The following is a 24,404-nucleotide window of genomic DNA, read 5'->3' on the forward strand; positions in this document are numbered from 1 at the left end:
CTTTAGCTCTTATTTTAACAAGAATGCCTTCAGTATTTTCACTATTAACATTTACTTAGGTTCATCAGACATTCTAAGAGCTAGGTTCTAAAACATTTTTTTTAAATGTTTATTTATTTTTGAGAGAGAGACAGAGTGCAAATGGGGTTGGGGCAGAGAGAGAAGGAGACACAGAATCCAAAGCAGGCTCCAGGCTCTGAGCTGTCAGCACAGAGCCCAATGCGGGGCTCATACTCACCAACTGCGAGATCATGACCCGAGCCAAAGTCGGAGGCTTAACCGACTGAGCCACCAAGGTGTCCCTGAGAGCTAGGTTCCATATGCTAGTGGTAAGAATACAAGGTGAAGAGGACATAAGATGAGGCCTCCAAGAAATTAAAACTGATTTAGGGTTTGAAGTAGGCATTGTGTATAATGTCAAATGGTTAATCTTGCCATTTTGTCACTAGGGGAAGAAGTCGCCTTAGAAAGCCAGATTTCTTATTTAGATTTGTAATTAGGATTGGGTGACATATATTTCCCAGTGATTTTTTTGAGATAATCATGCAGTTCAATCTATACCATGTTCATTTTGAGATCAAACTTGCTTGTGATGGATTATCATTGTAGGCTTCTATTAATGTTCATCTTCCTACAGAGCAGTGGACAATGCCCTTTACAATGTTTATTTCTCTGAAATGGTTTTGGTATGCATATTCCCAAAGCCACCTCCTGGATCATATCATTTTCCAAGAGGAACTATCTATGGAGGAGAGAAGTCCTCCAAAGGTCAATTGTGAGTGCAGGAAAATCTGGAAGCTGGAGCATTCTGAACTCTGATAATCAGGGAAATGTGCATATAGTTCTTCTTGTGCTTTGTGCTAACAACCATTACCCTAACTCAGGAAAGCACAGTGTTGTGCATCTTCCTAAGTTCCTTTTGTACGTGTTGCTATGAGAACAGATGAGGCACCCTTAGGCATGCAGGGGGAGGATTGGGACAGTATCACCTCCTGTTCTTCTGGCTGCTGAAACTCTTTCCACTCCTCATTCTCTCTCACCGCTCTAACAGGACCCAGATATTCCTCTGAGAGTCCACTCATGCAATTCAGGTTCTTGGAAGGAAGCTGACTTCTCTTCCAGCTCTAGCCAGAAGCTCCACTCATTCCCCCTCACTTTGACAGCAACTGCAACCTGTGCAGCTTGAGCTGAAGAAACCCAGAAGTCTGGGAGAATGTGGAGAGCAACAGCCTCTCTTCTGCACAGTGGGATGGCTCCAGCCATGTCATCAATATGAACAGAATCAGCCTTAAGACAAAACTGACCTCAGAAAGCTCAGGGCAGGAGGAATGGTGTAAAGCCCCAGGTCTGAGGTGCTGAGTTCAATGGTTCTAAAGCCCAATGTGTCTCTGGCCTTGTAGACATCGAACCCTGTCTTTTCTTTCTATATAACTAGATGGGGTGCATCTTCTATCTTGTTCAATGAGCCACACACAATGGATAACCAGCCATTCTTCCTGATATGCTGTGCTCAGGAACTGCTTGCTCCTGAGATCCTCCACACTTTTTGTACCTTGCTGTTCTTAGGGACACCCAGCCACAAGATACCTAAGCAAGGGTCACATGATGCTCACTTCACATCACTAGGCTGAACAGAGCAACTGACTCACAGCTGATGGCAAAGTGCAAAGAGAAGTCTCTGAAGAGGAAATGATATATCATTAATGGTCTTGGATATTTAAATTTTTTTCCTCCTTTTCCCACTGTTTAGAGTAAGAGAAATAATGACTTGTAAGATAAATGCCTAAAGATACACACTTAAAAAGCCTTGTCTCTTGGAAGGAAGGATCTGGTAGGTGCTGATAGCCTGGTGCAGGGAGCCATGGTATAAACCTAGTGTTACAGTGTGCAGCTTTCATGACACCCTGCTGTATCTTGCATGGTGTCTAAAAGTGTCCTGTGGTACTTAGAACATGTTGTTAGGTCACATATTCATAACTTCACACAACAGTGGCAACAGGACATATTCTCTTTGCAAAGTGAAAGTTTTTATTGCTTGTTATGATTTTGACAGGCAAAACCCTACATAGGGACTGTAATACCTACAATACCTATAAAGTGATCTTTATAGAATGCCTGAGTAGACTTCAACGTTAGGATGAACTCCACGCATGCATTCTCTCTTTCCTTTTTCTGGGTGAAGCGGAGCCCAGTTCTCCCAGGTTGGTGGAGGCAGGGCAAAGGAACAAGGACAAAGACAGAGAATCTGCATTCTTGTCCCATCATCTCCCCTCACTACTGGCCATACCCACCTGGGATTCACTGAGCTCACACACACATTTTCAAGTGGGGAAAACCAAGGTCATGCATGTTGAAGAAATTCAATCATATTGCATTTTCTTATAAAATGAGATGAAAAAAATAAATCTAAACACACTTTTCAAGTGTTTCTTTTCTTTAAATTTTTATATATGTTAAATCTCTTATTTTCCTTTTCAACATATTCTACTTAGAACTTTTAAAAAATAAATTTTCTTTTTGGTACCTTTCATTTCCCGTGTTAGCCTTGGAAACATAAAATACATCTCACTAGAACTCTTCTGTGCAAAATAATAAACATAAATAATATTAACATCTAAGTTATATAAAAAGAGGCCATTTCAAGGTTTTCACTGCTACTGCCATCAGCTGTGGTCCCTGGAAGATGCTCCTAGAAATAGTTGGTGGTCTGCCCATTTAAGCCACACAGATCCTGGTCTGGCTGAGGTGGGTTAGGCAAAAATTCACTGTCCCTCTTGTCCATCTGTAAACTACTTCGAGAGAACTGTAAGACACTTCCTAGCCCATTGACCAGCGAGAGGGGGGAAATCCAGTTGAATGAGCTGAAGTTGGGCAGGTTGAAAATGGACGACAGGGAGGCTGCCCTGCTGGTGCTGGTGGGTTTCATCTTGGAGTCCCCAGGACACCCTTCCAGGATAGCCTCCCTTGGCATGGAGGACCCTGGGGACTGACTACTCAGTCCTTCTAGAAGAATGTCCTCCCTTAAGGGCACATTCATGTCAACCACACTGGGCTCCCCACGAGCTTCTGGGGAGCAGGCTGGCCGCTGCATATGCCAAGATGCCTGTGAGATGCAGTCCCGGGAGAGGGATCCAGAGGTACTGATTCTCCTCTGTTCAGACGATTCAGTTCTGGGTTCTCCTGGGAGGTGTCCCTGAGCAAAGGTCTCTTTGGGAGCAATGAGTTTCTTGGGGGACCTCTTGGCCATCTGGCGCCCCAGCTGAAGTTGGGTGGGGAAAAGGCTCCCCTGCATGGCTTTGAAAAACAATCTGGAAAGAGCATATAAAAAACAGTTATCCGTGGATAGAGCTTTTGAGTTTTCTGAGACTTGTACAATGTAAAAACACTGAGAATGTTTATATATTCTGAGATATATAAAGCCTGAGAATGCTACAGAGCTCACTTAGGACTTGAGGGACACTGTCCCTTATACCTACCTGGGAAGCAATGCAGCAACAGGTGCTATGAGACAAGTCAAGTAAAATACGGGGTCGCCCAGTAATGTTTGCATAGTCCAATAAGGATTGGATGGAGGATAACACGTTGCACAAGAAGCATTGTAAATCAAAGCCACAGTGAAAAATAAAAGGATACTGAAGCCACAAGCTATCCAGTTGAGCCAGGTCTAAGGGGAAAAGAGAAAGACAGGACTTTTATTTCAATAAAAATGCACTGGTCAACTGTGAGCGGGTAGCTGTTCTAAGGGTTTAGCAAAAACACAGGTCTTTGGCATAGACAGCCAGGAGGCCTTGATGAGGCTGCCTTCAGCATCTATGGACCAGCCTGGACACAGGGAGATGGAAGTCAGGGATATGAATGAAAGGAGAGGGGGGAAGGGGGTGGGACATGAGGTAGAGGAGGAGGGGAGAGAGGGCAGGAAGGAGCTTAATGCTGCCCAGGTGAAGTATTTGTGTCAGGATGCAGCAGTTCCCACACCAGGGGCTCCATACATGTGGCAGGCCCACATATTTGTTTTCCTTATCCACAGTGAGGCTAGCTTTGTAGTAACCTGTCTGCTCAGAAACCTTCTAGATGTCATGGAATCTCCCTGGGAGTGTGGGGCCCGCAGCATCAGCACCCTTTGGGATCATGTCCACAGCACTTACCCAGGTCTTGGTTTCAATACCAAGGTGCAAGAGGAAGGTGAACAGCGCGATTGCTGTTATGGGGGTCCCCCAGGTAAACACATCTGTGTCTGAGTCATAGTAGGCCTGAAAGACAGCAGTGTCCTGTGTCTGTGGGTCACTGGATGAAGCTGATTAAGAAAGACTGCCAGGTGTCAACTTACCAGGTAAGGAATGAAAAAGCAAACCAGGCTCTGGAAGGCAGCATCAGCCATGTTTAACCAGAAGGTACGTGGCCGATATTCCTGAGACACAAAAACAATCACAGATTACAGGGAAGTGTACATCTCTTCAAATGATGTTTTCCAGTAGCTACAGGGCCTATAGATATCACCCTAGGGCAATTTGCTAATTCAGGACTTTTGGTGCTTGAGGTCCCAGAGGGCTGAGGAAAAAACACAATGCAAACATCTGCAGAGGCATCCAACTGAGTCAATCACTGAGAGCATCTGTATACAAGACCAGTTACAGTAGTTCTAGGCCAACAACAGACAGATAAAACCATTTTCTAAAGCCTATGGGGAGCATTTTCCTAGGGTAGACACAGCAGCTCAAATTCTGGACATCTTGCTCCAATTTGAGTCCTTCTACTCCTACTTTGTCAGGGTTTTGCACCCTTTGTTGGTGGGTCTTTTAGAATGTTTCTTAAAAGTGTCTTTTAAAATTAGATCATGGATGTATTTAATGTCAAAATAAAAAAGCTGTACACTGGGGGACCTGGGTGGCTCAGTCGGTTAAGCGTCCAACTTCGGCTCAGGTCATGATCTCATGGTTTGTGAGTTTGAGCCCCATGTCAGACTCTGAGAGCCTGGAGCCTGCTTTAGAGTCTGTGTCTCCCTCTCTCTCTGCCCCTCCCCTGCTGGTGCTGTCTCTCTTTCTCTCTCAAAAATAAATAAACATTTAAAAAAATTAAATAAAAAAAAGCTGTACACTGAGGGCAAAAATGACCTTGATGTGGACTGATCAAGCTTTCATTAACTGGGTAACAAAATGTGTACTGGACTCTGAGTTCCTCAGCAACTGGGGCTGGTACTGGCTTGCAGGAAATGTAGATTGGACTGAATGAGCATTTACTGAGCAGTTAAGAAAGTGCTGGTTAGGTCCTTCCTTCAGTTCCCTAGTTCCACAGGACAAACTCCCTGTGTCTGGTTCCCTAGGCCAGCCTCAGCTGAGGCTGAGCTGAGGATAAGAGGCCCAGCTGAGCACAGGAATTTCTCCACTGACAGGCAACTAGCAAAGGCCCTCCTCATTGGCCAGACCCTCAGTAGCTCCTACCCTGCAGCCCAACCCCCTGTCCCCCTCCCCACCCCCCCCAGCTGCCTAAGAGGGAACTCAGTTGCAATGAGGGTGATCAGGGGAGTCAATTTAAAAGTAAACAAGTTCTAAATTAGAGACTGTTGTAGTTGTAAGAGATAGGGAGGATACATATGCATACATATGATGATTCCAACTAGCAAAGAGAAGCACTTAGAGGGCCTGAGTTATTTATTTTTATATGAAATTTATTGTCAAATTGGTTTCCATACAACACCCAGTGCTCATCCCAACAGGTGACCTCCTCATTGCCCATCACCCACCTTCCCTTCCCCCCAAACCCCCATCAACCCTCAGTTTGTTCTCAGTATTTAAGAGGCTCTTATAGTTTGCCTCCTTCCCTTTCTGTAACTTTTTTCCCTCCTTCCCCTTCCCCCTGGTTGAGTTTCTCAGGACCCACATATGAGTGAAAACACATGGTATCTGTCTTTCTCTGCCTGACTTATTTCACTTAGCATAACACTATCCAGTTCCATCCACATTGCTACAAATGGCCAGATTTCATTCTTTCTCATTGCCAAGTAGTATTCCATTGTATATATAAACCACATCGTCTTTATCCATTTGTCAGTTGATGGACATTTAGGTTCTTTCTATAATTTTAGAGGGCTTTAAATGATGGGAGGACTAGCTGGTAATCAGCAGTCAATCTATGTGGTATATTGATGTAAACATGTATTTATATCTGTTTGAATTCACTTATTCTCTCAATGTTTTCCCCATGGGTTTATCTTCTGGTTAAGTCCCATTCAAAATAATCACACTGTGGATGGGGGATAGGAGGTTGTTTTAGAAAAATCCCTGCTCTGGGGCATCTGGGTGGTTCAGTGGGTTAAGTGTCTGACTTCGCCTTAGGTCACTATCTCATGGTTTGTGGGTTTGAGCCCTGCATTGAGCTCTGTGCTGACAGCTCAGAGCCTGGAGCCTGCTTCAGATTCTGTGTCTCCCTCTCCCTCTGCCCCTCCCCTGCTTGTGTTGTCTCTCTCAAAGATAAATAAATGTTTTAAAAAAAAAGATTAAAAAAAAAAAAGAAAGAAAAATCCCTGCTCAGGAGTCAGCCACCTGGCCCTGACTTCAACTCCAAGTGGATTTTCCTTGAGTTCCTGGAGATTCTTGGTGTAGAGACAGTTTTCACCTCACTATACTTTTTCTTTAAAGCTCCCTCTTTTTTTTTTTTTTTTTTTAGCTTTATTGAGGTAAATTGATACACAAAACCTGCACACATTTAATATATACATCTTGATGGGTTTGGGCATATGCATACACCAGTATACTGTCACTCCAACCAATAACCTCACTCTACTTAATGTACGGCACAATCAAGTAGATAGAATCCATTTTTTTATCCCACTGGTCATTTTCCACAATTTTAACAATTTCTCCCAGGGTGTCCAGTTAAAGGGAGGTGTGAAGACTTGCACTTTCTGTAAGGTGAACATGGAGAGTGGGAGGTCCAAGATAGGAAGTGGGTACAGGAAGGGTCCCTCACCTCCATGTTCTGACCACTCTTGTAGAGCTGTGGTTCAGTCAGCAGCACATCAGCTGGCACATCCTTGTCCAGCACCCCAGTCACAAGCTGGGGAAGTGACGAGAAGAGCAGATTAAAGAAGATCAGATACCACTGGTCAATCATAGCAGATGCAGAGAAGCCACAGTAAAACTGGAACCAAAACAGGAGGCCCACAAACATCTGAAATCAAGAAAGGAAGAATGGGGATAAGCAATTCTTAGCTGTCCCTGCAGATTCTCATCCAAGGGATCTAAGAGTTTTGCAAAATTTGACTAACAAGATTAAACTTATTGACAACAATTTCCTCCAAAGATAGCCGTAACACTGTTGCTCTCTGTCTCTCCCTCATTTCCTTGAGTATGAAGGACCAGCAATGGGAGATGAGAATTCCCAAGCAGAGCCCATGGAGAGAGGACACTGGTACCAGCCTGTGAGAAATGCAGATTGGATGGAACAAGCATTTACTGAGCACTTATGAAAGTGCTGGTTAGGCCTTTCCTGACAGTCCCTTAACTCCACAGGACAAATTCCTTATATCTTGTTCCTAAGGCCAGCCGAGATAAAGTCCAGCTGAGTAGAAGAATTCCTCATAAAGGTCCAGCAGGGTCTAGGGTTGCTCACATTTCAAAAGGGTCAGCTGTGTTCTTCACCCATTGCAGCTTTTCCCTAGTACCTCTCCTCTGTGATAGTAAACTAAACCTACTTGTGTTACATCCCAGATCTTGCCACTGTCTTTAGTCACAAACATTTTCTGATGAAGAACAGTGGGAAATTATTGCTTCCCATGGCAAAGAGGACACACAGGAACATGGCAGAAGTCGGTAATGCTACCAACATTGGTGCCTTGACCAAGTCCTGATATCCACCGGGCACTCTGCTGGCAGGTGAGCTGTAGTTATTATCACTGGTTCTTACAGCTACCCCCCACTTTGCCAAATAGTAAAGTGAAGACCACGGAGCTTGAACAGCCTCTTCAAGTCCATGCTCAGTAGGAGTTGGGTGGATCTCTTCCCACTATCACTGAACATCAGTGGCTTGAGTGTATTTACTTGAGAGCATGGCAGTTTAGTGATGGCAAAGCATTTACACTTATAAGTTGTACACTTATCAATTTGGCACAGATCATTTAACCCCTTTCTGCTTCAGTGTCCTTGTCCATGAAATGGGCATCCCAATGGTACTTAGCTATGGGTTGTTGTAAGGATTAATGAACTTATGCATTTAAAGTACTCACAAGAGCTCCTTGTGAGTACTATAGGTACTCACTTATGGTTTGTACAGTTAGCAGTACAGTTATTTTCTTAGCCTCAAGCAGGGCCAGCGTGTTTACCCCATTTAGAGAAAAGGAAACTCAAGTCCAGCATGTTAAATGACTTAACTATGGTCATTGTATAAGTAATAAATCCAACTTGTTCAGCCACTTGTGGGTCTGGGCCTGGAGGGCATGGACACTCCCAGGACAGAACACGGTAGAAGAACATTCTCTGCTGGGGACCACAGGTAATGGCCTGGGTTTTAGTTCTGGAGCTGTCACTGTCTCTTTCTGACCTTGACTCAGTCACTTACCTTCTCTGAGCTTTGGTTTCTGGACCTGAAAATGGCTTGCTCTGAAGATCAGAAAAAAATGACACGTTTCCTCCAAGTCTTGTTCCAGTCTATGACCTAATGCAACTTTTCCCTTCCACACTGAAAACTAACAAACTTGGATTTTTCATTGACTTTCTTCCATTCTCACTCCGATTGTTGACTTTCACCCACCCCCATAGGCTCAGCCTAATGAGTCATCAATGAGCAACTAGAATCAGGAGAAAGAGGAGGAAAAGTACTTAAATAATTGAGACTTTTTTTTCCCCTGTAGTACCAAAAAGACTTCTTCCCAAACTACTGTTGCTATGGAAACTTTCCTTCTCTCCTAAAACTAATGAATTTCTCACTTTGGGAGGCAGGGTGATTTTCCTTGCACTTCTCAACTAGATTAAGTGCTTGTTAACAGAGGCCCTGCATCTTATGTGGAATAAAGACAAGTACCCCCTCCTTCTTCCATTCCCTCCAGGACAGATTCATTATGGCAGGCAGGAGGCTGTGCTCATTCAGGTAGCCACTCTGGCACTCATTTACAACTAAAATGTTGAATTTCTTCCCCTCAGTCTGCGAAATTTTCATGAGGAATTACAGAGAATAGACCTCAATTCTCATGTTTTGCTTTTAGAAAACAATCAGAAAAATCCCTAGGAAGCAAAAAAACTTGCTCAAGATTGCATAAGTAATTAATGACAGAAAGAGAGCTAGGGTTCCATCTGCCTAGCCCCACTCATCTGTACTCAAGCACCCATTCACCTCTTTGGGAACTGGGAACCTCTAAGTTTGCAACTATATGCATGGAGACCTCAGCTCTGGGGATGCAATGCTAGCATGGCACAGACTTCCTTGGACAGAATCCTAGGCAGAACCTAATCTGAATTAATTTCCAGGACCCAACCTACCAATCAGACATGCCCTGACTGGTCCTGAGTATCTGTATTCATTTTGCTAGAAGACATTTTGAAAATGGATGAGGGTGAGGAGGCAAGAGGGTTGGGAAAGATAGGTAGGTCTAAATCTCCAGAACAAACAAGAACAAGAGGCATACCGGTGGCAGTTTAGACTTAGTATGATTTTTAAGTGGAATTAATGGGAAAGAAATAAGAAATATATCTTTTCATTTATTGTGTATTTTATTCTTTTTCAGAAGAGTATAGGATGACCTTGACATTGGAATCGTGGTATCCAATGTGATAGATTTGTGGGACTACCCTGAAAGATCACTTACACCAAGAGTTTATTTCGTCTGTTTATACATTCAGCCACAAGCTATCAGAGACAAGAGCAACACATACCCACTCAGCAACTTCTTAGCAAAATGTCTATCCCTCACCTACAAGAAGGGCAGGGTTCAGAAATGGCCATGGTATCCATTCTGGAGGGCTATGGAGAAAGACGCTTGTCTGCCAAGGTCTTAGTAATAAAAGAACTAAGAATTAAACATTAGGATCAACATGAAATGGAGAAACGTCCTGGATTAGAGCCTCTGGAGAGAGAACTGTCATCAGCCAGCCTGGGTATGACCCAACTGGAGCGTCAACTACAGACTGAGCTGGCCAGAAGGGGGCATGTCTGCCCTGCCAGCACAGAAGAGAGTATGACAAGACCCTGCTGGTGGCCCTGTTCCTCGAGCCCTAAGCTTGCATTCTGACTAGGGGACTGGCACACTGGCCCAGTGTGGGTATGTTTCAACAGAGGCTGTTCAATATTGGAATCCCAGCATGACTAAGTCCTGTCATTCTGATTCCAGGACTGCCAATACACTCCTACTTGTCACTGGATTTCCTGACTGCTCCAGAGTGAGCAATGATCAGAGGACTCCTGTCTGTGGACACCTCAGCAGTCTGCTCCTGAGAAACACATTAACAGAGTGGTTAAGAGTTGGGAGCCAGATGAACTGGGGTTAAATGCTGCCTTGACTACTCACTAGCTGTGTGACCTTGTGCAAACAAGTGGACATTCTTGTTTGATGCACCTGTTTCCACAACTTACTCCCTTGGAGGTGCAGTTACCCTCATGTGCCTGTGAGTTAGACTCCTGAGCCTATAGGGTGCAAGCCCAGGCCAGGCCTGGGGGAAGTTCACAAAGGCTGAGGAGGATGGAACCGACAGGAAGCCTTACGATGGCCAGTGGGCCACATTCAGGTGATGGTCCAATAAATCTCAGCTAAGGCTTTTTGAATTCAAACACTCTAGAAACCAGAAGTGTCAAATACCTACTGTATTTTTGTAGAAGAAGTACAGCACCATGTTGGCAAGTCGGGAATAGCACCAATGTCCATGAACAATTAAGAGTCTCTCAAGGTATCGGAATCTCGGCACTGCAAAGTCACTGGCCATCACTGCCTTGAAAGGGAGAGAAGTCCCTGTTATTGTTGACACCTTATTCCACCTAAGGTCTGTCATATCTTCCCCAAATACAAGGCAAACATGCATGGAGAAATCCAGTTTCAAACACAAATGTACATGTGACTGGCCAAGGCACACTTTACCAGGATTTCCCTTATTATCTCGTTCAGTTAAAAAAAAAAATCAATCTCAACAAGCACTCTAGTTCAGGGATATCATTTTATAGAAGTCATTTAAGATTTAAAATATATGTAATTGATTTTTACAAGTTTTTGTTTTCCAATGCTTTTTTTAACAAGCAAAAAACAAAAACAAAAGCCCAGAGATGTACACAGCTTCTCTGCTATTCTCCACTCTCTGATGTTTTATTCATATTAGGATCTCAACCCAGAGATGAACCAAAGCTGCCCCTTTTGTATGCATCCTGGCAGTTGACCATCCGGATGGGTATGTTTTGGGTCCTTCTCCTCAGGAGCCACAGATGATAAGCAAGGCCAAGCCTATGGCTCTGCAGGCCTTCACATAATCCAGTCCCAGAAAGCCGCTAAAGGGCAATGGGTGTCCACTCCACCCAGAAGACAGTGGGGGAAAGCAGGTTTCCTCCATGGACAGGAAAGATGACTGGGGGTGGAAGCTTCCTCTCACTTCACTCAGCATCATGCTCTATACAATTAAACTGGGCCAGAAAAATGCCATCAAAATTATATCTTTTGTACCCAGAATAACTTAGACCCCACCATATAATGAATTTTTCTATGTGGGAAAAAAAAGTTAAAGAAAATATCAGGAAAAGATAGATTTCTGCTTATCTTTGAAGGATTGTTCTATACAAAAATGTCAGTCTGCTTCATTTATTTCCCTATAGTCAAATAACTCCTAGAAAATAGTAGATCACACTTAATGTGGTCTTCTGTGGATCAGAATAATGTAATTATACATGACAGAAAAGTGAGAAGCCTTAGACTGTCTGCTTTCTGAATCAAAAGTTAAGGATTTCAAAGCAAATACTGTTTCTATACCTCTTTCTGTCACCACTGGAGTTTGGAGGGCTTTGTGTATTCCTCTCCAGACTTCTGACACTCCTTCCTGCCTCCAAATCTAGGCCCCAAATCCACTGTTTGTCCCTCTGTCAAGGTGGATCCCAGCTAGGTTAGATCCTCCATGCAGAAACTAGTGTTTCTCTTTGATGGCATTTATTACAATTGTGACTATTTGTGAACATTTAAAATATGTATCTGTCTTCCCAGCTTTTTTCTGGACATTCCATGAGAGCCAGGATAGTAGAGGTTGTGATCACCCTGAATCCTGAGTTCTGAGTCAGTGCTTGGCCCCATGAAGTGATCAATAAACATGGGGAACTAGATGACCCCATGAAGACCAAGCTTCTTGGAGATGCAGGATCTCCTTTGTCCAATTGGGATAGCTTCTCCCATCATGCTCTATACAGTTAAAGTAACTGGGCCAGACAAATGCCCAGGTGGCTAATCTGGGAAGCTCCAAACACTCTCACTCATTCTCGATCTGCTCAGATTCCTAGTGTCACTGTTACCACAGCATCCCACAAAGTCTATCTTCCAAAGGGCTCACCTTTACTTACTGGACTAAAATGAAAGCAGGTAAATATTCCCTGGGAACCTGAGCACTTAGAACAGTAAGAAAAGGTATCAGGACTTATTGTCGTCTTACTTAATGCATCCTTAATAAGAAGTGTGCCTTTAATAAATGCAAAAGTGTCCGGCAACATCCTACCTGGAAGTTATGCCCACTCAAAGCTTTGTCTCAGTATGTGCCCTATGGCTTGGCTGTTCCCATCACTTCTCACATGATTTCAATCATGGATCTCTCTGGCCCCTGCCTTGAGGAAGTGAGTAGTGGTGGCAGCTCAGTCTCTTCCCCATCCAAAAACCTGACCATCTTTCACACAAAATGTATTTACTTGGTGCATTTCTCTTGCATATACTATTTATGGGCACTGCCCTGGTCAGCTTTTCACTACAGGAAACCGATGCAATGGCGGCGATAATGAAAACATCAAAATGAACCAACTATTATGATTATGTTTATCAATTCACCACCCTAACCCCTTCCCCTGGGCACACAGCACTAAAAGGCAGGGATGGAACCAACCCTGGGCTGCATTTTTAGTTTCACGGAAGAATTAAAACCACACAAGTAACATAGCACAGTGACAGGTCAGATGAGAGCAGGAGAGTAAGGCATGTGCTGAAATTGGGCCAAGAGGGAACTACTGTGTTTCTAGCTCAGGACTTTCCAACTTACTATTATTTGCATGTCAGGTAAGGAAATTAAGGAGTTCTGCACAGACCTGGCACATATTAAGCGTTCAATGAATAATTACTGATTGCATCAATGAATGAATCAACCAATGACTAAATGGTGACCAACATCTGGATTTTTAGGAGAAGAAAATAGGATAGATTGTTCCCTAAAATCTCCACCAAGTTAAAAAAAATGTCATGATTCAAAGTTAATCAAATGTTGGAAATTGTTGTGATACTACATCCAGAAGAAAGTTATTTTTAATTAACTCAGTTGTTCAACATATAAATCACATGTTGAGAACCAACATAGTGACAAATGAAAAAGGCAGAGACTAATTTTCATGTGAGTCAAGATGGCTACTTTCAATTTTTATAATGATACCAGGTTCCAACTGTCCTACAGCAGATTCATTTTTTCAAATGGTTATCTCTAATGTTTAGGAACAGCAAAACATGCCCTCCAAGGATGAGCCATAAATAGCCATAGCGGTGATGACTCACCTTGCCTTACTCTGTTCCACTTATTTCACAAAAATATACTTATAGACACAGGCAAAGGTTTTTACTGCTTCATAAACATGAAGGACTAGCCATCTTCCACCTTATCATCTACTACTGGCTTACAACCATCATGTTTTATTAAAGGCCAATCCTTTAGCTTACTTGACAAAGTTCATAGCAAGGTATGTCAGTGGGCCACTTGGACACATAGGACAGTCCTGATTGGTCTTTACCTGCATGCCCTCCTGGCCCGAGATCCCCACACCCACATCTGCCACCTGGATCATGCTGACATCATTGGCTCCATCTCCTAGAAACAGCACAGGCAGGAAGAATCGTTTGAGTTGAGGTGCACAGAATCAAATGGCTTGACGGATCTTCATGGGGTCCCTATTGGGCTGAGTCCTGTGAAAGGGTCATGGGGATGAGTGAGGAAGAGGCAGTACAGAGTCTGCCCAGGAAATTGAGTTAAGCAGTCAGAAAAAAACATGGTGTGAGGTTTGGAACTGCCTGTCACATCAAGAGATGTTTCAGAAAGCAGGCTCGCATGGTAACCATTTTACTTAGTATTTGCTCTACATTATTGGCTCATATACCTATACAGAGAGCCCATAACACAGTGCGGTGTCTGGCACAATAAAGATGGTATCATCACCATTATTATTACTTACTGAACTCTAGTCTTTATCACATGTAGAATATATCAGTCAAGTCTATTCTAATTCATACTAACAGGAGTGGCTTTCTGAACTGAACAAAGGAGGTTAAATTCTGCCCAGCAAACTGTAGAGTTCTTTTTGTACACTGATTACCAGCAAGTTTATTAGCTATTGTTCTTGCCTTTAGGTCCTTTAAAGATGTAATAAAGAAGAACTTCTATTTGTTCAGTCAAGCTGCTGATGGTTAGAAAATGGTTAGGAACATAAAACATAGGTTAGAGGTCTCATCATCTTCAGGGAAAAGCAAGCAGAGACTTAAAGTCTTTGTCACTAAGCGACAATGACCATTCTTGGAATGGGGCAATAGAAGGGCCCAAATCCCAGAGTACCTCCCAAGTTTCAAATGTGCAAAAAGTGCAGACATACAAGTTGGAGTGATTCATAATGTGGCTATAGGATATCTGTGTCCTATGATTTTCCTGTTCTTTATTGTGCTGGCCCAACATGAGTGATCAGTCAATATTTGTCACACTGAAATTCTGTGAAGTAGTAACAATCTCTGCAGCTTCTCCCACAATGTCCCAATCAAAGTGAGATATGGTAGGCAATAATGTTCTCTACATTATTAACTGCTAGACACCTGGGACTAGGTGCCATCAATGCTTTCACTCATGGTCAAAGAAATGAGCGAAAGTTCTGATGGGTCATTACTTTCCCTTTCTCTTTTGAGATTCTATTTTGTTTTTTCTTTTCTTTGTAACCAACCAAGACTCTACCTCCATTTTTCAAAAATGAATACCATACACCAGTGATTCAGTGACTGATCCAGGCACTGATTAAGCTTTGAAAATGTGGTTTACTCATTTGTGTCTTACACCAACCTTACCAGGAGGTATGGTCCTCATGTCACCGCTGAGAGTTGCTCAGAGAAGCCTGCACCCAGCCTGCACACTCCTCAGCACCTACAAAACTTGTTCAGGGAGCTCTGAAGGCCACTCCAGACACATGGGGGCAAAGGTGGTATTGAGACAGCCTCCTTTGGAAGGGGTCCACCCATGGAGACTTCCCACAGCCTGGACCAGGGAGTCATGGCTAAACATGTATTCACATCTATGCTCATCTCACTCCCCTTAGTGGTTACCACAGCCCTCAAGATGTACAGAGCTGTCTCCATGACAACCACACTAAGGACCCCCGACCTCAGACCCAGACTCTACACTAACCTCAACCCTATCCTAATGTGAGAGGGTAGTAACCCCCACATCAACAAGGGGGGCTGTCACAGACCTTTTGCAGAAAATACTATAAATATTATTGATTAGTGAGGACCCTTTATTTCAAAACTAAATCTCACCTAGGTATGCATTCTATATTCAGGGAGACCAAAATTTTTGAGATCTGGGGGTCAAGGAGATCACTCTTTTCCCCAGGCTACCCAGTCTTTCCCAGCCCTCACCAGCAAGTGGTGCTGCTGAGACCCTGAACCTGGTTGGAGACCAGACCCCACCCAACCAGATGTGGGTGGGGATGGTGCCCTGGGAGGAGGAGACAGGGGAGGACCAGGTAGCACTGGATAGGAGCCTAGAAAGCTCTCCAGGCCAACAGTCTGCAAGGAAAAGCCACCATTAGATGCACAGTCCTTAAAGAAAGGATGTAAGATTTAGCAACTATTCACATGCTTATGTGAATTACATGTGAATTACACTTAATTACATGCTTGTCTTGGAACATTCAGCAAAATTCAAAGGATAAGAGGCAGTGGGAATTATGATCACCATCAAGTCTTTGGGCTCTTGTAGCATTATGGAGTCTTGGGACTCCAGTTGGCTCACAGTGACCGGAAACACCTGCAAAGGGCCTTCTTTCTAAGGTGTTCTGGGGTAATGGCTAGCATGCAGGGCTCTGCTGTGGCCGAGGCTGCCTGGAATGGCCGATCTCTAGTTTCCTGTCTTGCAGGAAACACTACATAAGTTCTGTCTTCTTAAACCATCATTGTATTACTGGCTTCCTATATATAGCTATAACTGTTGCTACCATAGTTTGTAATTTTCAAATCTACATTTTGTATTTCAAACAGGATGTCTGTTTCATTGTATTAGGTGTGATTTTAAGAATAGGAAAAAGAGCAAGGAAGTGTTTCCCTGTCTTACAGGAGAGCATAGAAGGGGTGGAAAATGCAGGAAGCAGCTGCACAAGATGGGGGCTACTCATTTACACAGGGCCCTGCCTGGCTAGCCTGGATACTTGCCTATGGCCAGGGTCATGGCCTTGAGCTTGCTTCTGACCAGTTTCACCACCATACTCTTCTGCAGAGGTGTCGAGCGACAGCAAAGGACTGACCGGCACTGCTTAGCGAGAAAGAGAAATTTGTCTTCTAGGTTTTTCTCAAGGGCATAGGCCAGACTTCTCCCGTCGATCACGAGGCTCGGGCTGGGACCAGAGGTGGTAGACGTGGAGGGTGGGCAGAGAGGGGAGAACCCCACGCTCACGTTGTCTGTGGTCTTCTCAGGGGCAATGCGGGGGCTCCTGGACTGCACGTAGTGTAGGCACTGGTCTAGCAGGGCCTCACAGGCCTCCTGAAATGGGCATGAGAGGACAGTGCAATTCATTCAGCTGCGCCACAGATTACCTTCCTTGACACTCAAAGTCTGATCATCTCAAGGGCACCAGGCTGCAGGCTCTGCCCAGAAGGCCTCCCTCCTGAAACTGGGAAGTTAGCTGAAGATGAAGACTTTCCACATTGAAGAGGATGAACTTGTAGGGTTTTGATAAGATTCTACTTTTAATTTCCCATTGTACTATGTGGAGGTTAGATAGAATATCTTCATTTTGGAAGGCCTGAATGTATGTGGCTAAACTGGCTGGTTAGGCGAGGAAGCCTTACATGTACTTCTCCCTGGCTCTCTGAGGCCTTTACTCAGCCCTTCTTGTTTCTTCTTGAGGTACAAAGCCCTTTAAAAGTCTTTGTTATGATCATCCTCTAAGGAAGTGTAATTATCAGTGTTTCCCTAATGTCTCCAGTTGACCAGGGAAATAAATTTTTTAACAAGCATACAAAAGGCTTTTACTGACAATGCCCTTTCAAAACTGTACCTGAATTCCAGAAAGAATAGGAACATTTAATGGGGAACCTGAGGGGTCAGGGGACATAAGAAAGACAACTATTTCCAGAAACAAACACACTCCAGGGAAGGCAAGTAGTTCTTGGCCCTTTATAGACAGTAAGCCCACTGGGTAAGCAATCGATTTCCTGCAATACACCCTGAAAATCCAGCTGTGTTCAGTAAGTGTTTATTAAGGAACTCTTGTACTTAGAAAAGTGAGTGAGACAAGACTTTGGCTCAGGTCATGATCTCAGTTTGTGAGTTCAAGCCCCACATTGGGCTCTGTGCTGACAGCTCAGAGCCTGGAGGCTGCTTCAGATTCTGTTTCTCTCTCTCTCTCTTCCCCTCCCCCACTCATGTGCGTGCATGCTCTCTCTCTCAAAAATAAATAAATATTAAAAAAATTTTTTTAAAGAAAAAGTTGATGAATTGGACCTCATCATCCAGTTCAAAAAGATGTTTCAAGTGGGATCTCACTCAAGGAATCAGAGCCCAGACCAGGGCTTTATGAGAAGTAGATAATCCCTACATACTTGATGATTTAATAGATAAATGTGATTGGATCAAAACCCTCTGTGCACAGTGGGGCATCAATGAGACAACCCATCCTGTCCTGAGTACATCAGTGCTGAATGGACTGGTTCCCTGGCTCATGTGACCTCATAAAAGACTTCTCCAACATTGTTGACAGGGGCAGGTCAGGGAAAACAAGTTGAACTTTGCATTTGTAAAGTCCAGATGTATGTCCCTTTGAAATTAAGAAATTCCAGCAAATTCCACAACTTCCTAGGCAATGACAAAAACATTCTAAGTGCCAGAAACACAACACAGGTGTAAACAGAGAGGTAGAGGGCAAAGGCCTCTCATAGCAGTTGTCAGAAATTGAAAACATTCCTGTTGCTGCGGGGGCTAGTTGGGTATGAAGCTGTCCCAGGTAGAACACAGGCTCCTGGAAACATACACACCTGGGACTCAGCATTCAGGGTGATGACTTCCTCATCATGGTCCAGCAGTTTGCAGGCATATGCAATGTTAATAGCGGTTTCTTGTTTGTCACCGGTGAGAACCCAAATCTGCAGGCCTGCTTGACGCAATTTAGCAATGGTCTCTGGGACTCCATCCTGCAGGCGGTCTTCAATCCCAGTAGCACCTGGTCAAATGTGCAACAGTGTATGTGATCCCCCTCCTCACATGCCCTCAGACCCTGATGGGGTACGAATGCCATCACCAACACACCAAAGATGCTGGCATGACCCCATAGACTGGGAGCAGCTTGAGGCTGGTCTCATGTGGAAGCAGTCTTTGATAATTCATCATTTCAGGACAGTGGTAAACCCTTTCAATAACTCCCTCGATTGACACAGTCAAGAATGAGTCAGAATAACTGAGGCACTAAACACAATTCTCTGTTCATTTGCCAACAACAAAGCACTTCCAATGTTTTCTAACATGCAGCTAATTTTTAACTTAATAGATAACATGGAAACAAATCTTGTGGGGAAATGTTTATAATGACCATATTCTGAAGGATGAAAAAGCTTTAAAAATTATCCATTCCATGTAAAATTTCTGGTGAATGACATCCACAATATTTGCTCTCAGCAATGCTTACCATTATCTGTCTACACAGACCACACAAGCCATTATTTCTTGAAAGCAATGTTATCCAGAAGGTACTGTCCCCATAAATGTAAGTAATAAGCAGTGGCTTTCCCTAGGTAGGCCTCTGTATATTGGAACAAATCTACTCAGTGCCAAAAGATGCTCTCCAGGCTAGCCTCAGTTTTGTTCCTGTTGCCAACATAATGAGATTGTCTCTATCTCCCCTCTTAAAGTACAACATTGACTGAGGGCCCCTCATCAGCCCTACCTTTCTCTTTTATGCCATACTCATCCCTGTGATAAGAGGCTGCTATGGGCTGAATGTGTACCACTACTCCCAAAACTCATAGGTTGAAGCCCTAACCCTCAGGGTGATGGCATTAGGAGGTGGTGCCTTGGGGAGGTGATTAGGTCATCAGAGTGGAACACTCATGAATGGGGTTAGTGCACTTATAATAAGGGACACAGGAGAGATGATCTCTCTCTACCATTTATGGATACAGAAGGAGGACAGTCATCTGCAAACCAGCAAGACAGCCCTTTAAGGAACCAAAATGGCCAGTACTTTGATATGGGACTTCAGTCTCCATAACTATGAGAAAGCAATGTCTGTTATTTGAGCTGTCCAGTCTGTGTTATTTTGTTATGGCAGCCTGAAATGATTAAGATAGACACCACTTCCTTTTCTCTTCCTAAAACAGATGAGTTGGCAGATGCAAGGAGGGTGGAGTCAAGGTATAATTGACCTATAAAAAGCATTCAATAACTTAAAGACACATCACCACATGCGGCTAAGTACTGGATCCTGTGCCTGTTTCTCACTCAGTGCTCCACTGCAGCCCTTCTGTTCACCCCAGAGAATTATCACCCAGCAGAAGGAAACTGGGATGTCAAAAGACAGAGTCACATGCCCAAGCTCTCATGGCCAGTAAATGACAAAGCCAGGACTGAACAACCAAGCCAAGGCTCCTAGCCTCTGAAAAAAGGAAAGGTAGGAGTGAAATAGTATAGGTGAAGAGACAGACTGGGGCTCACAGCCAAGTCCTCAAATAGTTAAGGTCTTACCTTCTTGGAAGGGGAAGAGATTTTATCTGTGTTGCTCCAGAGGGTAGGACAAGTGTCCACTGGAAGAAGAAACTGGGGAGGCAAATTTTACTCCACTCAAGAGTCAGAGCTCTCCAGGGAGAGTGCCCCACAGTGAAGGGTCAGAGAACTTAGACAGGCACACCTGTCCTCAGGCCAAGAGGACAAGCAGGATCCCCTGCCTTGCCAAAGGGTCTCATCTCTTTTGGAGAAGCATGTTCTAGATGTGAACAGTCCTAGCTCAGTAAATCAAAACCTGGCAGACTAGAAAAAACTGTTTCCAAGTGTTTTCATTTAATCACTCCCAGGGATACTGCTCATGATGTCTCTGGGCCTCTGGATCTTGGGCCTTTTTTTGCGCAGTACATGCCCTCTTATAGGATACCACAGGCAGAAAAGAATATTATATAAAGTATGTATGTTATGCTACTAAATATATTATTAAGATGAATTAAATGTTATATTAGGTATGTATATATACATATGTAGGTAGCCCAATTCCTTTCTGCAGGGAACAAGGGCAAATGAATTACAGCCTCTCTGTATTGAATGAAGAGATGAACTCCAGTTTCTCCATGCCCCAGGTATACCATCTGACTACTAGCACCACAGGATGTAGTGTGTGTATATACAGCATGATTACAAATGGTGCAGTCACAGAGAGCATGTATACAAAGACTCAGCTAATTTAATACAAATTTAATATTAAATATTTTAAATATTAAAATAAATACTCTTATAAATACTAATATGAACACAGTAGCAAATATGAGCACATTTTAGTAAAAAATGAGCTCATTTTCTTTTTCAACCAAATTGAATCCATGAAACATTCATAAGACATAAAGTGCAGCCATTTCTGGAGTCCAACAGTTTCTTTTTGTCTTAGGGGTAGGAGGTAGACTCAATAAGCATCAATTGTTGAGAAGCCTTGTTCCTCATCTCTATTTCTGTGGGAAAGCAGTGTTTAAGGGAAGGCAAGTCAGGTGTTGTCACTGGGTGTCTAGTGGGACAGTACATAGAACATCAAGAAACGGGACATGGTGTGAATGTTCAATCAAGGATGGTTGGTCCTGGGAGCCATGCTAGCATCAGGCCAGGCAATTCCTTAATCAAGGCCAGCATGTGAAGAGCTGCCAAAGACTGGAGCCATGTCACCTCACCATCCAGAACTGTCTCTGCAAATTCCATACTGCTCAGTGCAACGCATGCTCATGTGCATAATTACCCAACAGATGCAAATTTGTTTCCAGGCGAATGGCAGACTGGAAGAGAAGCTCTTCACGATTGTCCAGGGAGGATTCTGCTTCTAAATGACTTTGCAACCAACAGGCATACTCTTCTTCACTCAGAACCTACATGAGACACACTGATGAATCCAATGCAGGTGCTGAGCACTGTTGGGGCAGTGGTCAGCACGTGCACTTGTGGAGGGGGCACCCACTCACCCTTTTGGCAATGCACAAAGTGCGCAGACCTTCCACTGCGTACAGGTTGAGGTAATTCTGAGTCTTGCTTCGGATTTTCTTTTGATGCCTTCCTCTGGCGTCATCTAGGTTGGAATAGAAGCAGAAACACGGATGAGTAAGAACAGAGTCCAGCAGACTGCCCTGGACCACTCCATAAACCTCAGGTAGCTTTGCACAGTGTTGAAACAGCTCTACACATATAGCTGACACAGAGGAGAGGTCAGCACCACTCTAGATGTTCTAGCCTGGAAGCTCTTCTCACCCAGCTTCCAGGCAAGCCTCCCATGAAAATGGCCACATTTTTAAGGTCTGAAAGTAGTCATGTTCACAGACACAGAAAGGAGCATAGAGGAGACAAAGGAATTGTTCAAAGGATGCAGAGCAATGTGAATCTATTTAACACTAGTGAACTGTATACTTATTAAGATGGTAAATTTTATGTTATATGGGGTTTGTTTTTTACCACAGTTAAAAAGAAAAAGCTAAGAAACTAGCTGTCTACATGTGAGACCTCTCCAAACATCCACCCTTTTCTGCTTCCTGTAGACACAGCTGAGCATACTTATTGCTTATTACTGAACTATGGAAGTGCTGACTTTGAGCCTCACCCAACTTGTGGCATCCATGACAAGGTGACACATACTTTTGTAACTCTTAACATTTTCTTGGGTCACCAATTATGAGTGGGAAATCATAAGGCACTTTAGTTTGTGCATGATAAAAGTATATTATGACTGTGTTTCAGGGCCAGTGAGAAAGAAGTTGTCTTCACCTTTCTGCAGTGTTCTAGCTGTCTGCATTTGGAATTGCATTTTGTTGCAATTCACTAAGCAGGAATGTCACAAGAGCATCCTACCCCATGATTTACTCCAACAATCTCCTGTGAAACCTCGGTACCACTAGATTCATCCCATGTCTATTTTGTCACTTGTAAATTGTACACACTTTTCACATAAAATTTAAGGTAAAGGCTGCTTTGTTATTTTAAAAAGAACCACATCATATTTATGACTGTTACTAATGACCTTTGTTGAAATGAGCTCATATAAACAAAACTTTATTAGTGATCTGGTATCCCTTTGGTCCAGGAGGTACACATAAATTAAGGTACATATTCTTCCAGTTTGCAAAAAATTGTACTTTAGCAGAAAGTGCAGTTTCTACCCCCAAAATGACAGTAGTATTACCAGATAGAATATAAGATGCATAAATAGCACATAAGACATACTTTTACTGGGGTGTCTAAGTGGCTCAGTCAGTTAAAAGTCCAATTCTTGATCTTGGCTCAGGTCATGATCTCACAGTGGTTCGTGAGATTGAACCCCGCATGGGGCTCAGAATTCTCTCCCTCTTTCTCTGCTCCTTCCCCCATTGTGTGCACATATTCTCTCTTTCAAAATAAATAAACTTAAAAAAATACATACTTTTACTAAAAATATTATGTTGTTTATCTGAAACTTAAATTAACTGGGCATTCAATAGATTTTGTGTGCTAAATCTGGCAACTCTATTTATCAGTGGTGAGGCTCCTGGTTTGGGGAAGGCTGTCTACTATCTGAGTCAGGCCCTGGACAAACTGGACCTGGCAGAAACACTTTCACCTCTTAGACATGTGTTCTCCATAAAGATAGCACCCCTATGGGTCTAAAACACTGGTTGTGGGGCAAAAAAAGCCCAGACATGGGGTGCCTGGGTGGCTCAGTCGGTTGAGCGCCCGACTTTGGCTCGGGTCATGATCTCACAGTTTGTGGGTTTGAGCCCCACATCGGGCTCTGTGCTGACAGCTCAGAGCCTGGACTTGCTTCCGATTCTGTGTCTCCCTCTCTCTCTGCCACTCTCCTGCTTGTGCTCTGTCTCTCAAAAATGAATAAATGTTAAAAAAAAATTTAGAAAGCCCAGACATAATTTTAATTATATATTTAAAACATATTTAGGTATAGCATAAAGCACAGATATATATACAGCACATAAACAAATATATATATATATATATATATATATATATATATATAGCCTATCTGTGGCATTAAAATGTCATGGGGGGAATAATTTAAAAAATTTCTAAAAAGGCTCCTTAAAGGGAGCAATAATGAATAAAAAGAGAGAGAGAGAGAGAGGGAAAATCCTGCCCTAGATGACTTTGCTTTAGGAATTTAAATTTCCTGGAAAAAAGACACTCAAAAAATGACATCTTAATTGTGACTACCATTTACTCCTGATATCATGATAGCATTTTTAGAACATGATAACAACATTATTCCAGACACTGGCTGTTCCTTGACCAGAGGCATCTGTCTAAGGGGCTTTGGAATTAAAATAATAATCATAAAGAACTTCAGTTCTCCAGAGAGGAGAGGGGAAGAAGGTAAAGGAGCAGTATGCAGGGGCTGTGCCCAAACACTTGTCAAAACAGAATCAATGAAAAAGAGGCAGGCCAGGCAGCTTGGCATTCTGGGTGCCCTGGATGAGTGTGCAATCACACAGGTGGCCACACTGAGCTGTTTCTGTATGGGAACACCCACAGCAGGGCCTGGGAAGAGCCCAGCAAGCCCTGCAGAGAAGCAGTGACTGCCCTGCCTCATTCCCTCCCTCCTCTAGACTTGAAGACATACATCTCCTCTGCCACTTGAGGTAAGACCTTGCTCCTGATTCTTACATGATTTCTCCCTTACAGATTCCCACTACACCAGTAGCTGGACAGTCACTGAGAACCAATGTCAGGGTCTGTAGGAATTGGCTCTTTGTGAATGCTGCGATACATCTGCATTCTGATGGAGGGGCCAGGATG

General features: G+C 43.4%; 1 protein-coding gene across 3 annotated transcripts in view; it reads right to left on the bottom strand.

Annotated features, from left to right (window-relative positions):
- Positions 1-2,476: 2,476 nt before the first annotated feature.
- Positions 2,477-24,404, bottom strand: part of ATP10A (ATPase phospholipid transporting 10A (putative)) — a 190,262-nt gene continuing 168,334 nt past the window's right edge. Inside the window, exons 11-22 of one of the 3 annotated variants that reach the window (XM_030317580.1) lie at positions 21,596-21,699; positions 21,376-21,502; positions 18,428-18,612; positions 16,848-16,934; positions 16,607-16,703; positions 13,933-14,009; positions 10,788-10,913; positions 6,967-7,167; positions 4,328-4,408; positions 4,146-4,250; positions 3,477-3,664; positions 2,477-3,308 (exon numbers count right to left, since the gene is read on the bottom strand). In XM_030317580.1, coding sequence (XP_030173440.1) covers positions 2,690-3,308; positions 3,477-3,664; positions 4,146-4,250; positions 4,328-4,408; positions 6,967-7,167; positions 10,788-10,913; positions 13,933-14,009; positions 16,607-16,703; positions 16,848-16,934; positions 18,428-18,612; positions 21,376-21,502; positions 21,596-21,699 — 1,997 coding nt within the window. In that variant the 3' untranslated portion in view covers positions 2,477-2,689. Of the gene's footprint in view, positions 3,309-3,476; positions 3,665-4,145; positions 4,251-4,327; positions 4,409-6,966; positions 7,168-10,787; positions 10,914-13,932; positions 14,010-16,606; positions 16,935-18,427; positions 18,613-21,375; positions 21,503-21,595; positions 21,700-24,404 lie in introns of all 3 variants that reach the window. The other 2 variants (XM_030317579.1, XM_030317578.1) reach the window with 2 other exon arrangements.

The sequence above is a fragment of the Lynx canadensis genome, chromosome B3 (assembly GCF_007474595.2).
Source record: "Lynx canadensis isolate LIC74 chromosome B3, mLynCan4.pri.v2, whole genome shotgun sequence".
NCBI classification, from domain to species: Eukaryota; Metazoa; Chordata; class Mammalia; order Carnivora; family Felidae; genus Lynx; species Lynx canadensis.